We start from the raw sequence: 15,890 nt of genomic DNA, 5'->3' as shown, positions 1-15,890 counted from the left end.
GGAATTTAAGAGATATGTACATAATTGTAAAAAATGTTACGTTGAATCTGTTGAATAAATTGATCGATTTTCATTAATTCTGGATGAAAAATTTAAATCGATCAATTTTAGTAAATTTGACCGTCGATCGATAATCGACAAAAATGCAATTCAAATCATTAACAAATTGTTATTATAAACGAATTTGTTATTCGTTTTTTTTGTCGATTTTCTGTTGGTCAGATATGAATTATTTTAATTTATATCATAAATTTTTACGAGATTAATTGCAAAGAATTATTTAGGCAAGTATATACTGAAATTGCTGATGAACGCCATCACTATTATTATAAATATGCTTTGTCTAATTATTCTTGTATATACCGTTTAGCTTTTAAAAACCAAATTCAATGTATTTCAAACGTTATTTATTACTTATGTAACGAAATGCAAACAAATAGAAATTCACAACGATAGTACGTAGTTCATTGTCTTATTGATTTAAAATCTCCTTTCCAGGTATACAGTTTATATGTAGTAATTTATTGATTGAATTAAAATATATTTGATAAATAATCGAATTGAAAATACAAGTATATTAATGTATATTGATTTCAAAAAAATATAAAGGTACACGTTGTAATAATATCACCCTCTGTATATTAGTCTTAGCTCGCTTTCAATACAGCTCAGTACTCAGCTACTCTGCGATCATCCCACTTCGAAACGTTAATTTATCACGTGAATATTGTAAAAAAACTATCATTTATTTCTTTGTGAACTATCATCATTCAAGTGGTGAAGTAGTTAAAATAATTCAATTAATTGTATAAAAAGTATCAGTAATGTAAGTCCAATTGAGTTGCATATTTATGATAGAGTAATAGAAATTAAGAAAAAATTCCAATTAATTTCTCTCATTAATTAATAATTATACTTTCTCAGACATTAATAGAGATAATTTAACTATGTTTTTTCATGATTATTTTATTGAGATGTGAAATAAAGTTCACTGTTGTAAAACATAGATTAAAATCTATATGATGTATTAAAGCGATTATAGTTCCATTCGAACACTTGAAAGAAATTGACTGATTAGAAAGTCAATAACTTATACAAATTTATTTATTGCACGGGTGTATTTTTTTTATTCAATAACGTCATATATTATTATGGATAAAAAACAAATTCAAAACACTTTAAAAATTTCTTTTATTGCTATTTAATTGGTAAATATAAATTTTAAAAATATTTTTATTTCAGATAACAAATAATCAAAATAATTTGAATTTAATTTATCGAAGAAATTATAAAGTGAAAAAGCGAAATAGATAAAAATGACTGAGAAACTGTTGCAAATGATACTTTATCACAAACAATGAAAGAAATTGCAAAAACGTCTCACAAACGATAGTAATTTTTATCATCTTTGAAGCTTGGAAATTTCCTCTTCTTTTTCAAGAAATAATCTTTTATAATTCACGTAAAAAATGACTGCCACTGAAGAAAGCCAGCCTTTAATTCAACCAGCTCCAACTGCTTCAACAAGTTCAACCCAACGAAATTATAATTCAATAAGCATTGTGAGTACATTTAATATTTATTACTTTAGACAAAAATGTTATTGATTGTAACAATCAATGAGAGAAGGATAACAAGTAGAGAAGGAAATTTGAAGCCATATCATGATGAAGAAGGGAATGGCTTCTCGAGAGAAATCGAGAACTCCAAAGGGATTATGGAGAGAAGATATTCTTGTCAAAGGGGACTGCTAAGTCTTATACGTTTTCAACGTTCAACTGATAACTAAAAAAATTTCTTTTTTTACAAATATTTAAATTTATTTTTTGATCTGTTTAGTTTGCACAATTATCAATTTGTTAATTTACAATGATATAATGAAGGAAGAAGAGTTAAATAAAGATAATATTCTTATTGCATAACTTACCATTCCTATTACAAAAATAATCAAAGTTATGAGATGAACCCAGTTAATTATATCGGTACTCAATAAAGATAACAAAATTTCCTTTCTTTCAAAAACAATAAATTAACTAATAAATAATCAGTAATTATATCGATTAAATTTATTGTAATTAATATTAAATCTTGAAATAAAAAACATTAATTAAAACAGTGGGAAGCGAAAGGAGAACAATTGTCAAATACTCGTGATGCATCTTTGGAAAATGTTTTACGAATGGAACCGATTGTTTCGTCGGGATCGGAAGGTGAAAAAATACTAGAGGTTCCTGATAAAATTACTTATACGTGGAGTGATGTGAATGTTTATACTACCACTCGAAGTACACGGGCATGGGAACGTCTTTACCGCAGAAGAAAACCAGTTGAACAGAGGCACATCCTGAAAGATGGTAAAAAAAATTAAAAGATAATACTATTGCTTTTATATGGTTTGGTATAAAGTCATGTAATTTTATTTTCCAAAATTCTTAGCTTGACCATTTCAATTTAAATTTATCCATTGAAAACCAGAAGATATTCAAAAACTTTTTACGATCATCAATTCTTTGCTAGTCTTTGTTGAAAATAATAAAATCAATTAGATTAAGACTATATTTTTTTAGCTTAGCATTGGATTATCAGATGGTATTTGAAAGAAAAACTAATTTTTTATCAATTTAAAAAGAAATTTGGAATACTTCGAGATTTTAAAATGTTTTGAATTTATTGAGTTTAATAAAGAAATGGTAAAATAACGAAATATATTTTTAGTCTCAGGCGTGGCATATCCAGGAGAATTATTAATAATTATGGGCTCATCAGGAGCAGGAAAAACAACTTTATTAAACGCTCTGACCTTTCAATCTGGTCGAGGTCTAACGGTCTCTGGAATGATGGCTGCAAATGGCCAAAGAGTGACGCCAAGTGTACTTACGTCGAGAACGGCATACGTACAGCAGGATGATTTATTCATTGGTACTTTAACTGTCAAGGAGCATTTACTCTTTCAAGCCATGGTGCGAATGGATCGGCACATTCCTTATTATCAAAGAGTTGAAAGAGTTAATGATGTTATATCAGAAGTAATAAATGTTAATTTTTCATCTGATAGTAATTAAATATTAAGAAAATGATGTTCTTTATTAATCTAAAAAAAAAATCTTTTAATAAATTCCATGTAATGATTACTTTTTTATAGCTTGCTTTAACGAAATGCCGAAATACCATTATTGGAATACCAGGTAGAGTTAAGGGACTTTCAGGAGGTGAAAGAAAAAGACTCGCTTTTGCTTCAGAAGTATTGACAAATCCTCCTTTGATGTTTTGTGATGAACCCACTTCAGGGCTTGATTCGTTCATGGCACATCAGGTGGTTTCAGTGTTGAAAGATTTAGCTGGTAATAATTATTTTTAAATTAGCAGTAATTTATTTCTTGAAATTTTTGAAGTTGAAAATTAGCATCAGCTGTTTAATTCAAAACATAATAAATCAAATATTTTAGCTCAAGGCAAAACAATCATTGCTACTCTTCATCAGCCTTCTTCTGAACTTTTTGCTCTTTTTGATCGAATACTTCTCATGGCAGAAGGTCGAGTAGCATTTATGGGAACACCTGAACAAGCTTATACTTTTTTTAAATCGTAATAAAATTTGTCAAAATATTTTTTTGAATGCAATAAATGAATTGGAGATTTATATTCACTAAAATCATTTATTGGTCTAGGGTGGGTGCTGTATGTCCAAGTAATTACAATCCAGCAGACTACTTTGTTCAAGTTTTGGCAGTAGTAGCAGGTAAAGAAGCTGAATGTAGACATACAATAAATGCAGTATGTGATGCATTCCAACGTAGTGATCATGGAATGAAAATAGCACTGGAAGCTGAAGCTATTCAGAATGAATTTACAGACTTGTTAAAAGATAGAAAATTTAAGGATAAAAATCACCCTATAAAGCTTCTTGGTGTGAACAGTTTCGTGCTGTTTTATGGCGTTCCTGGCTGTCAGTTATCAAAGAACCCATCCTCATCAAAGTTCGTTTACTTCAAACATTTGTAAGTCTTCAACTCGACTTTATAAAATTACTCCTCCAAAGATAATATTTTCACAACCTATGAAAATTTTTCTTCAGATGGTTTCTCTTCTAATTGGAGTTATTTACTATGGTCAAGTATTAGATCAAGACGGAGTAATGAACATTAATGGTGCACTCTTTATATTCCTAACTAATATGACATTCCAGAATGTATTTGCAGTTATAACGGTAAGTTTTATTTCATTCAATAATAAGAAACATTTTTAAATAATTTAAAATTTTTAAAAATATAAAAAAAAAATAATTTCAAAATATTTTTTTAACTTATAATGATGTTAGAATACACTTAAACATTAACTCATGCTTGTAACTTGACTTTTACTTTACATACATTTTCCATAATTATGTTTGGAGTTTCAGTAAAACACCTCTTGCAAGTTGAACATACTCATAAGTTCATTTAAACTAAAATTTATTCTGCTTATCTCCAAAACACAGTAGGAAACATGTAAAGCTTAATTTCATATACATCAAAAGTATGTAATATAGAGATTATTTCTGAACAGAATTGTAATTGATTCCAGGTTTTTTGTGCCGAGCTTCCGATATTTTTACGTGAACATCGTAATGGAATGTACAGAACAGAGGTGTATTTTATTTGTAAAACTCTAGCAGAAACTCCAATATTCATAGCCATTCCTCTACTTTTTATATCCATAGTTTATCCCTTAATTGGACTTTATCCAGGTGCTGGTCATTTTTTTATAGCTGCTGGTGTCATGATACTTGTAGCAAACGTGGCCACTTCATTTGGTAAGCAAATTTAGCAAAACTCGTTGATTATAATTAGCTTAAAAGTGTAGTTTTATTGGAAATAAATAAAAGAGAATTGAGACTTATATTTTTATTGAATATTTGCAATATGAGTATGCCATTTGAATCGCCAAGGATTCTTTTGTATTTATTCTCACTTGATAGAATTACAGAGATCATAAATATTATATTTCAATGACCGTACTTGAACAAACACCACCGCGGGGGATGTTTATCCACAACTTTAGAATGCTTGTTTATGCAATAATTAAATTGTTAATGTTGTTCAAAATTGTCATAATAATCTTGGAGTAATTATATTTAATATCATTATGTTATTTAACAGGATATCTGATCTCTTGTACAAGTACAAATATTTCAATGGCTTTATCTATTGGTCCACCTGTTATCATTCCATTTCTATTGTTTGGAGGATTCTTTCTAAATACTGCGTAAGTATTTTTAAACATTATTAATCTATCTAGCTATTATTTAATAAAGAAAATTTATTGTCCTCCAAAAACATACTTGATACCAAGTGATAGCATTTCTTTATGATAATTTGAAATAAGAGTTAAGCCTTTCTTCACCAGTTATTCATTTTTAGATATTTCAAGAAATAATTGTCTCCTCATTTTCCAACATCGATCGTTATTTAAATTTCATGTTTATTTAATGAAGCTATACATAAAACATCCAAACTTAAATGATTAAGACATTTCATTCAATTTATTACTGCAATAATTTATAAAAATTTTTGTAACGGTCTCATAAATAATTTAATAAATTTATTGTTTATTTATGACAGCTCTGTACCGTCGTACTTCAAATGGTTTTCGTACCTCTCCTGGTTTCGTTACGGCAATGAGGCTTTGCTAATAAATCAGTGGTCTGAGGTCGAAACGATTGCTTGCACACGTAGCAACGCAACCTGTCCCAAGAGTGGACATATGGTCCTGCAAACATACAACTTCAACGAGGTTCGTGGATCATTTAATTTAATAAATACTTCATTTAGTATACTTTCTTATTATAAATCAGTGAAAGTTATTGATGATCAACAAGGTTTTGCTGATTTTCTATAAGGAAATCATATTAGTAAATACATCTAGAAGATTGATAATCCATGAACTATTGTTGGAGTAGTTTTATTAACTTCCTGCTGCTATAGATAATTTTCTAATGTTATATCATCTTATTTTCATTTTCAGAATGACTTTACATTAGACATCGTCTGTCTTTTCTGTCTCATCATCAGTCTACGTCTGCTTGCATTTCTCGCCTTGTTTTCCAAAACTCTCCGTCGACATTAAGAAAAATGTATGCAGCTGAGAGCATCAAATTACAATCTTACATCTAATTAATCATAAATGTTTAAATTATAGCTTTTATTAGTTGGTTTAATTTGTATTTTTAAAAACTGTAAATATCTAGACAATTATACCATTGTTGATATATTAATTTATGATTGAAAAAATATTAATAAAAAATATCAAATGTATGAAGAAATTGTATTCTAATCAACCTTGTTTCTTTCCATTATTCGCTGATAAGGAACTCATGGAATTTAGATAATATGCTTTATTAATTAAATAAAAATGATTGATTGTCATGAAAGTGTTGATGCATTTAGCAACCCAGTGGCCTGTGCTCTATATTTATCTTATGAAATTTATATGACACAACATTTTGGTATTTATTTATACTGCCAAATACCCCACGACCTGTCGTGAATGATTTTAAGTGTACTTATTCCAGGGGCATTTCCTGTCCACGACAACAAGACCACATCGATATCAGTATCGTAAGAAACCGGTTGATAAATACACCGTGTGACCACATCAAGGGTTAAAAAAAATATATCTATGCCCTGAAAAGATGGCAAACAAATTCACTCATACAAACAAATGTAATGCGAAATTTAATCATGAGACAGAGCAATATCTTGGTGGTATGGTCGTAAAGAAGTTATATCCGTTACTCGATATCATTTTAGAAGTTACGTCAATGCGTAATGAAGTACATATTTATGATATTTATCATTTCAATGATTTTCAGTTTTATTTCTTAGCGTATTTTATCGGCCTTTTTTGCGGAATCAGCAAATGTATTTACTATGCCTTCAGTTGACTCTAAGCATTGGGTAATAATTTTTTAATGATTTATGTTTATGTAATAAATAATGTTAATTAATTTAAATAATGATTAGTGATAATATTTCATTTATATAGAATATATTATTTTTTATTGATTAGAATAATTTAATATTAAAAGTGATAATTAAATGAAAACCTGGCAGCAGTATGAAGAAATAAATTTTTTTAAATGGCTTTGAATTTAGAAATTAAAATTGTAAAATTTTTAATTAAATCAGATCCTTATGAATATTTTCATTTAAAAAAAAAGGCTAGGACATTGTAAATTTAATCCCTATTTATTTCTTGACACAATAAAAAGGTTTATCCTTGTTTTTCTCTAACAAGAATTTCCCTTTTTACTACAGAAAGTAAACCAAGTAGTGTAGAGTTTCGTTCTTCGATTAATTTCCTACCAAGTTCTAGATGCACAAGGATACTTGTTCAAATTTTTATGTAACACACGCCATCATAAAGTACTATATTTATCACATGAAATAAGATATTCAAATAATTTATTAAATCTATAAAAAAAGCAAAAAAAATGTGACAAATAAAACAAAAAATTCATTAAACTTTTGATACCTAAAAGATAACAATGAAAAAAAAAAACGTGGAAAATTTTTTTAATCATTGAAAACAAAATTTTATCTATTTTTCTTGATAATTTTAATTATTTCATTTAATAAATTATTAATTCCAAATATTCCATAAGTATTTATCAATATTGTTTTTATTAATAAATGAAATAAACTGCAACGTAAACAAATTGATAACTTCAAATACTATTACGATATATTTTATCTGTTTTTCATAAACGCTTAATTGCTACATTGAATATCATGTAAAAATATAACATCTTTTGGTAATATTTTATCAAATTATGTTAAAAGATTATCAAGAGTTTTATGAGTTACAAAAATGATTAACTTTGATAATAAAGTAAATTATTTTGTTTATTAAAATCAATTAATAATTATTGACTTTTATTATGCACATTTTATGATAACTCTCGAACATGTGGTGTTGATAATTGTATTGTAGGATTTTATGTAGTAAAAGATGTATGAAGATTAAATATAAATAAATTTAATCGATAGTAGCTGGTAAGACCAAGTATCGGTTCTTTTCATATAATACAACTGAGCTATGACAATCCCTTGCAACAGTCGTGTTCGGAAACTAAGCGATTTCAGTCGTGTTTCAGCGCAAAGGCTTCCTTCAACAGGGAATGGATGACAGGCATAATTATTCACACAAAAAAAATGTTACAATTTTCTCATATATTATCATATTTTTTTAAATTAATTTAATCAGTGTAATGTGTGATTTAAATAAGTGGAGTAACTCTGTAAAATTGTAATTGATAGTCTTATATTCTGATTCAAAGTGTTAAAAGAAAGTTGAGAATTTACAAATCAACTTAAAATGTTTTCATTTTCGGGAAAGAATAAACGAAAAAAAATATCTAAAGTTGTTATTGAAACATCACCAGTAAGAATACAGGGTGTTACACTTTCTTGGCGTGATTTATCTGTTTATGCAATGAATCGTAACAGTAGCATTTGCAAACAACTCATAAATAATGGTAAATTGAATAAAAACTACTTTTACTTAGTTAAATAAAATTTGTCATATTTTATTTAATGGTTTATAATGATTTCAATGAGATGAATTGATTTTCTAGTTCGTGGAATTGTTAAACCTGGAGATCTAACAGCTATTTTAGGAGGAAGGTAACTTGCTGTAGTAATTGACTTCATAACAACTAATATATCATTTCTGAATATCTTTTTGCAATTATTAGTCTAATGGAAAATAATTTATTTGTAGTGGAGCTGGTAAAAGTTCATTGATGACAGCTCTGGCATTCAGAACAGGACGTGAGTATTTTTCGAGAATATTATTGATCATACTAATTAATTGAAATAGGTGATATTGATGGTGATTTATTGTTTCAATTATCAGCTGGTGTTGTTGTTCATGGAGAAATCAGAGTCAATGGACAGCCGGTTGATCCTACCTACATGAAACATTGCACTGGCTTTATGCATCAAGAAGATATTTTTATTGGAACTATGACAGTACTTGAACATTTGTGGTTTATGGTGAATATTTTTGTTCATCACAAGCTGTAACTCACAAAGTTTTTTCTTAATAATAATGTTTTTTATTACAACGACTTTAAGGATAATTTAATAATAATTATCAAACCGTAATACATGCTAAAATGAATTGCTGATAGTACAGAGTGAAAACTGTTTATCAAAGAAGTTTTATTTATATTCAACTGTTCTACTTCAACAGGCTAGAATGAAATTGGACAGAAGAATACCAAATTGGGAAATAGAAGAAAGAATAGACATTCTATTACGAGAAGTCAATTTATATAACAGAAAAAATGTGATGATTGGAACGGGTGGAGATGATAAGGTTTTATCTGGTGGAGAAAAGAAGAGACTAGCATTCGCAACAGAAGTATGAATCAATTAAATGAAATAATCTACTTACTCACATACTCATTAATTCAATGTTGTAATTAAAAAATATTTTTATAGCTGTTAACTGATCCAAAAATTTTATTTTTGGATGAACCAACTACGGGTCAAGATTCGACCTCTGCCACAGCTCTTATCTCACAATTGACCTCTTTTGCTAGTCGAGGTCGAACTGTTCTTTGTACAATCCATCAACCGAGTTCTGCTATTTTCAAAGAGTTCCATAAAATTATTTTGGTTGCTGATGGAAGAATTGCTTTTGCTGGCACACAAGAAGCTGCACAAAGATTTTTTGCCAAGTAAAATAAGAAATTTATTTAATGATTTCTTAATAAAACAGAAATAGATTATTTATGTCTTTTGTTTAAATTATAGACAAGGTTTTGAATGTCCAGAAAATTACAATCCAGCAGACTTTTTAGTTGCAACTCTAGCTATTACACCAAGAAATGAAGAAAATAGTAGACGAACAGCCCAAAGCATTTGTGATGCTTTTCTCACCAGTGAAGCTTGCAAGGAAATAGATATTGCATTACAACATGAAATTCATATATCTAAATCATATGATGTAAGTTAAAACTTCAATTCACTTCGTCAATCATGTTTTATATTTTTTATCACTTCTGTTTGATTTTTTCAGTGGAGATTAGATATTTGCAATGATTTGTAAGTATGTAACTCTCAAGAATGTACAAAAAATGAGTTTATAAATATATATATTTGATACTTAATTAGAATAATTAGTGATTAATTATTGATGTTTAGCCAAGAACCTAGATGGTGGTCAAGATTATTTTGGCTGACTCATAGAGGATTTTTGCAAGTGTTAAGAGATCCTTCTGTACAAATGTTCAGGATACTCCAAAAATTGGTACATATGAGAAGATCTAAAATATTATTGAAGATTAAAAAGTTGATTGCTAGCTAACACATTTATAGATTGCTATTATAATCTCCAGTGCGTCGCTATGATGGCAGGTCTTTGTTTCATTGGTGCAATAAATCTAGATCAACTTGGCATTCAAGCAGTTCAAGGAGTTCTTTTCATCCTTGTAGCAGAGAATACCTTTTTTCCAATGTATGCAACATTATCATTGTTTCCACAAGAATTAGCACTCTTTACAAGAGAACATCGAGCTGCTATGTATCCTACACATATTTATTACCTTTCTCGAATGATTTCGTTGGTAAGCAAAGTTGCATAAAATTATAATGTTTAATTTGCTAAATTTGTAAATATCTGACAGAGTATTTATTATTCATTGCAGGTACCAGGACTAATTTTAGAACCTGTCCTTTTCACTATGGTAATTTACTGGCTGACAGGATTACGAAGTACAATAGAAGCCTTTGGACTTACTTTACTTGTCACTATTTTTACTATGAATGTTTCTACAGCCTGTGGTTAGTTTTCTCTTATTCATTTACAATAAAAATCCAAATGATATTGATATTATTTATTTTATGCTTTTAGGATGCTTTTTTTCAGCAGCATTCGAGTCAATTTCATTAGGAATGGCATATCTTGTACCTTTCGATTATATTTTGATGATTTCTATGGGCCCCTTTGCAAAACTCAGGTAGGGTGAATGTACCCGGACTTGACCGTGAATTAATAATTGATCAGGTAGAAAAATTTGGGTTGAATAACTGTTCAAAGATTTGCTATCTTTGTTAGCTTCCTAGGGTCAGGTATTAGCTTTTATTGGTCAAGGATTCAAACCTACTTTATTTATGTCAATAAATCAAAAGGAAAATAAATTGACATGCAAATAAATACCAGGTTGAGGTTTCGGGGTTTCTTCTCCTTAATTTAAATTGTCAATATCATAAAAGTTCATTGAGAAGTTGGAAACTGATACGATCCGTATTGTAAACTCTAAAAGAAAGTTTATAGACATCTTAATTAGATCAATTTATTTTCTTTTCCGTCTTCTGTACTATTGTTACTTGTTTATTGTAGGAATAATTGTTTCGCTATTATTAAGAATTGTACTTACTATTCTAGCTCCTTGCCGATTTACGTGAAGTGGGTTAGATACATATCATGGCTTTTGCATTCAACCGAGGCCTTGACAATCGTTCAATGGCAAGGCGTACACAATATATGTATGTTTACAAATGTTCATCTGTAAATATTTATAAAATTAGCTTTCTCATTAACATACTTTTAACAGCATGTGAACTAGAACGAATCGAACTCCCTTGTATTCGAGATGGATCTGAAGTAATGGAGCTTTATGATTTCCATGAAGACAATTTCTGGATAGATATTCTTGCTATGGCCATAATGTTCATTTGTTTCCATCTTCTGGGATATTTTTGTCTCTGGAGAAGATGCCGAACGAAATGAATGTATAAATATAAGCGATACTTTTGAAAAAAATTATTAAACTTTGTACATCTTTATATAAAATGTTAACTACAATTCATCTTAAATAAGTAATAAAAGCAATTTAAATAAAAAAACACTTGCAGATGTTTGGATTACACATTTAATGGTTAATTTGTTATTAGAAGAAGTGCAAAAATGCGCAAATTTTTTATATTTTTACGATGTCGATAATGTAGAAATGTATGAAAATGGCCGATCAACGGTAATTTTTCGGGCGCCTGTAGATGGCGCATCGATAGAATGCGAGAGCTGGAGGTAAATACACCTCTCCGGAAAGCAACATAAAGCGGCCATTTTTACCATAGAGCAATCTAAAGCCGCTTGTTGCCGCTGCAAGCGAGGTAAAAAGAGCCTACAGCAAGCAAGCATGTGCGTATAACGTGTGCGTCCTCGTAGTCGTCGGCTTGAGGTGAGTGGAGAGAGAGAGGATATCGTCGTTGTTCTCTCGTTCGTATGTTCCCCACATAAAGCCTGTAGTGACGATTAATAATCGCAGCGGTACGGACGTGTTTAGTGTCGTTCTTAGTGTTTTTTTGGTGTTTGTGAAAATTGTACTCAATGCCAGTTTAACTTGCAAACAATTCTAACGAAAACATTGTATTGTGTTAAGCCAAGTTGTCGATTATGCGTCCTGACGCGACGCCCGTGTGCCGTAGCCGTGTTCGTTCCGGTACCCGTGAGTGCAGAACGACAATCGTGATCGCGATATGTGTCCCTGAATGCAGTTGAGAAGCAACAACACTGGAGATATCGAGTATTAACAAGGTAAGTTGTGTATCATTTTTATTTTCATTCGCCAACGTAGAGAATAAAAGAATAGAGAAGAACGTTGGGAAATTTTTATTACCACTTCTCGAGTAGGTATTCACTCGCCGGTTCTCTGAAATGGATCTCAAGCATCCTGAGCTCATATAGAAATAGAACCAGAAAATGTGAAAAATAGTTTCCTAAACAAATTAGACGTTTTTTATTTGTTCTTTGATGAAATGTTTAAATTATGACGTTTGTTTAAGTTGGAGTAACAGAGTGTTTTGACAGCTTCTTAAAAGAATGACGATATAAAGCCCAGTGAAAATGGTAAACTTTTTATCTGAATTTTTTTTCTCCCTTTTGTATATAAGGTAGAGAGGATGAACCGTGATTCGTGCATCTTTTCTCTGGAGGTTTTTTCTTTCTTCTCGTCTTCTTTCCCCACGTCTTCCGTTTTGTTCCGTCCAACTGCAAACGATCGAGTTGGAACCCCTTTTAAGCAGCGTACACGAGACTTTTTTATCCAACTCGCGTGAGTCGATCCGAATGTCCATAAGGAGAGCGATCTCTCTCGAGGTGCGGACGTGAGTACGTCCGATGCTGCCTCTACCCTTTACCTTTGTAGTCTTCACGAACAGCGTTCCTTTCGACGTTGCAAAATTGCCTCGACTCGATTGTACTCTTATACTTGCCATTTCAGAGAGTATCTCGACCTTGGTTCAGATCAATCCCTCTTCATTCTATATTATTCTCTTTCGCTAGAATTTATACTAAACTTGAGTTAAATGTGCAACAACTTGCAATAAGTTTAGTACGATACACATATTCTTCAGCTTCTCCTCTTATGGCTCAAGTGCTTATTATCCACCATACGTGTATAATACTAAGCCTCTCACCTTCTTTCAACCGTTTTTCTTTCAAGGACGGATAAAGATGATCTCGCGGGTGAGAAGACATACAAACCGTGCATGTCGACCACAATAATGACGTTACTATAATACAGCCGTTTCGTGAGCATCACATAAAGTCACGAGCTGGCGCCAGTATTCTCTATATTATGTATGCATACATCTTTAACCATTATTACACTTCGAACTTCAAATAGAAATCTTTGCTCTTCATTTTTATTTTCGACAAACGTTCTCACGAAGTCAGCAAAAAATGTATACAAACAAGCTCAATTGCTTCGTTCTCGAAATCAAACAGTAAGAAAGCTAATAAAAAGGCTTTTTGATGATAAATTCAATCATCTAGTATTTTATTATTCTTATCATTTATTTTAGTTTTTATTTTTTTTTACTATCTAAAAAAAAGATAGTTAATTTCCGGAAATTTTGATATGTAATTATATACTCTCGCCTTAAGCAAAAGACCTTATTTTTTTCTTGAGAATAAATTACATAGCTTTTGTTATGCTGTTTCATTTTTATTCCCAATGACATCCCGATTTTATTCTGATGGCTTTGGGATGATCGATGGATTTCATATAGATTCTTTTATTATTGAGAAGGAGGATAAAATATGGAAATATGATATACAATCATGCGATGGGTACACGAGCGTGTGTGCATTCAATATGATTTTAATTCATTCATGGAAGTGAGTCTGAATTTTTTATCAGTACATATTTCTGATTTTTTCATGGTCATTTTGTGTGTGATTATGTTTGTTGATTATGCAATGAAATATTACTAAATTATTAATAACGAAATTTCTGTGAATTCAGATGTTTAAATATTTATACTCCATTCCTGAAAATTATTAGTTAAAACAAGTATTCGTTTGTTAAATTATATTATCTATAAACATTTGTTGTTTATGGTTGTAATAACACAAAATAAAATGCCTTTCAATATGATGCATAAAAATGTAGGTGTTAAAAGGTTGAGTGGATGAAGAGAAATTTTTTTTTAAGCGTTAAATACTTTTTTTTATCAATAACTGGTATGATAAAAAAAAATGCATTAAGGAATCTTAGTAATTTAATTGATAAAATAGATTAAAAACAATTAATTTAATTGAAAACTTTAATAAAATGTATTTGATAAAATTGAATTGTTTTAAAATTTTTATGTATTGAGTTGGATTTTCTTTTTAAATTATTTTATTTATTAATAATGAAATAAAGAAAGAGTTAAATAACTGTTATTAATTATCCAATAATGATTATTATTACAAAATTTATTTATTTTTAAACCAATTTTTTGTAAATTAATCGAATATTCTCTCATCGATGTTGGATGCGAGTGAAGATTTAGTCGACAAATATGGATGAGACGCATAAAACGAGAGTGAGATCTTGACATGTCTTACAAGTTGTGTAAATTTTATTAAACTTTTATACCCTTTTTTTCCTTCATCTTTAAAACCTGCTAGCATCCGGTAAGTTTTAGTTTAGTGTTTAAAGAAAACGACCAAGCCTTAATTGCTAAATAAATAGAATACTGATAGTACTTTCTATGCATTGTAAAAAAAAGTTGATGTACAATTTCTCTTCTTTTTAAAATGATTTACTTCTTACAACTATATATATATATATATTTTATAAACTATTTTATTTAACCATATGTTTAGTTCATTGTTTCAAGTGATATCCGCTCTGTCAATATATAGGTATAGTGTCATAATGCACGTGTATGGATGTATATTTAGTGTCGACTGGTAGAAAATTATCGTGACGCAGCATGTGATTTTATTAACGTCATGGAGACTCTGAAATTTTGCCTCTAATCCTCTGAGATTTCCGACATTGAAGAGTAGACCAGACACCAGAATAATATTATTATGGAGTGCATATTCAATGTCAGTTGATTATCTTTCAAATGAATTTATAAAACAGTGTCGTAGTTTTTTGTCTTGTTTAAAATTTTAATTTAATTTTCTAGAAGAAATTAATGTGACAGATTTAATAAAAAAATTTTATTAAAATTCTTTTCCTCAACTATTTTATAATGAACATTATAATCTTTGTGACATTGTTATGTTAATACTTTGAGTTTATTTTTCTCAATTTTTTCATTTAAATTTATCGTAAAAGAAGTTAATAATTTATTTAATATATTTATCTAAGTTATTTCAGTTGAACAGTTTCAATTTTTTGTGTCAGGATAAAATTTTCAATTAAATTTATTTGATTTCATACAAACAAATGCAACAACGCTGATTTAATTTAGATACATGAAAAATAAAAAAAAATTATATCAGCATGGCCTTTTTTCCGATAAAATATACATGGTATGCAATACAATGAAAATTAGATTGAGTAAAAATATGAGAAAATATCTCATAGATAAAAATATTTCCGGTGAATAGTTTTATTT

The 15,890-nt window shown here is 29.4% G+C and overlaps 2 protein-coding genes across 2 annotated transcripts; both read left to right on the top strand.

Annotated features, from left to right (window-relative positions):
• The first annotated feature begins 694 nt into the window (after positions 1-694).
• On the top strand, positions 695-6,237 carry LOC118065205 (protein white-like). The gene is given in 13 exon segments (XM_035080352.1): positions 695-826; positions 1,243-1,562; positions 2,117-2,354; positions 2,716-3,026; positions 3,143-3,341; positions 3,447-3,585; positions 3,669-3,889; positions 3,892-3,998; positions 4,076-4,207; positions 4,564-4,792; positions 5,139-5,244; positions 5,601-5,772; positions 6,004-6,237. Coding segments are annotated over 12 exon segments (2,049 nt in total). The 5' UTR covers positions 695-826; positions 1,243-1,469; the 3' UTR covers positions 6,106-6,237.
• A 1,847-nt stretch (positions 6,238-8,084) lies between these two features.
• On the top strand, positions 8,085-11,894 carry LOC118065206 (protein scarlet-like). The gene is made up of 14 exons (XM_035080353.1): positions 8,085-8,515; positions 8,615-8,663; positions 8,761-8,810; positions 8,896-9,035; positions 9,235-9,405; positions 9,486-9,724; positions 9,801-9,993; positions 10,066-10,091; positions 10,191-10,296; positions 10,385-10,612; positions 10,694-10,829; positions 10,900-11,005; positions 11,434-11,534; positions 11,603-11,894. Exons 1-14 carry the CDS (start codon positions 8,356-8,358, stop codon positions 11,776-11,778), a joined length of 1,881 nt encoding a protein of 626 aa, XP_034936244.1. The 5' UTR covers positions 8,085-8,355; the 3' UTR covers positions 11,779-11,894.
• The last annotated feature ends 3,996 nt before the right edge of the window (positions 11,895-15,890 follow it).

The sequence above is a fragment of the Chelonus insularis genome, unplaced genomic scaffold, assembly GCF_013357705.1.
Source record: "Chelonus insularis isolate UGA/USDA-ARS -01 unplaced genomic scaffold, ASM1335770v1 contig_273_pilon, whole genome shotgun sequence".
In the NCBI taxonomy this organism is placed as follows: domain Eukaryota; kingdom Metazoa; phylum Arthropoda; class Insecta; order Hymenoptera; family Braconidae; genus Chelonus; species Chelonus insularis.
The sequence above is the reverse complement of the archived record's forward strand: the minus strand, read 5'-3'. Positions and strand labels throughout refer to the sequence as shown.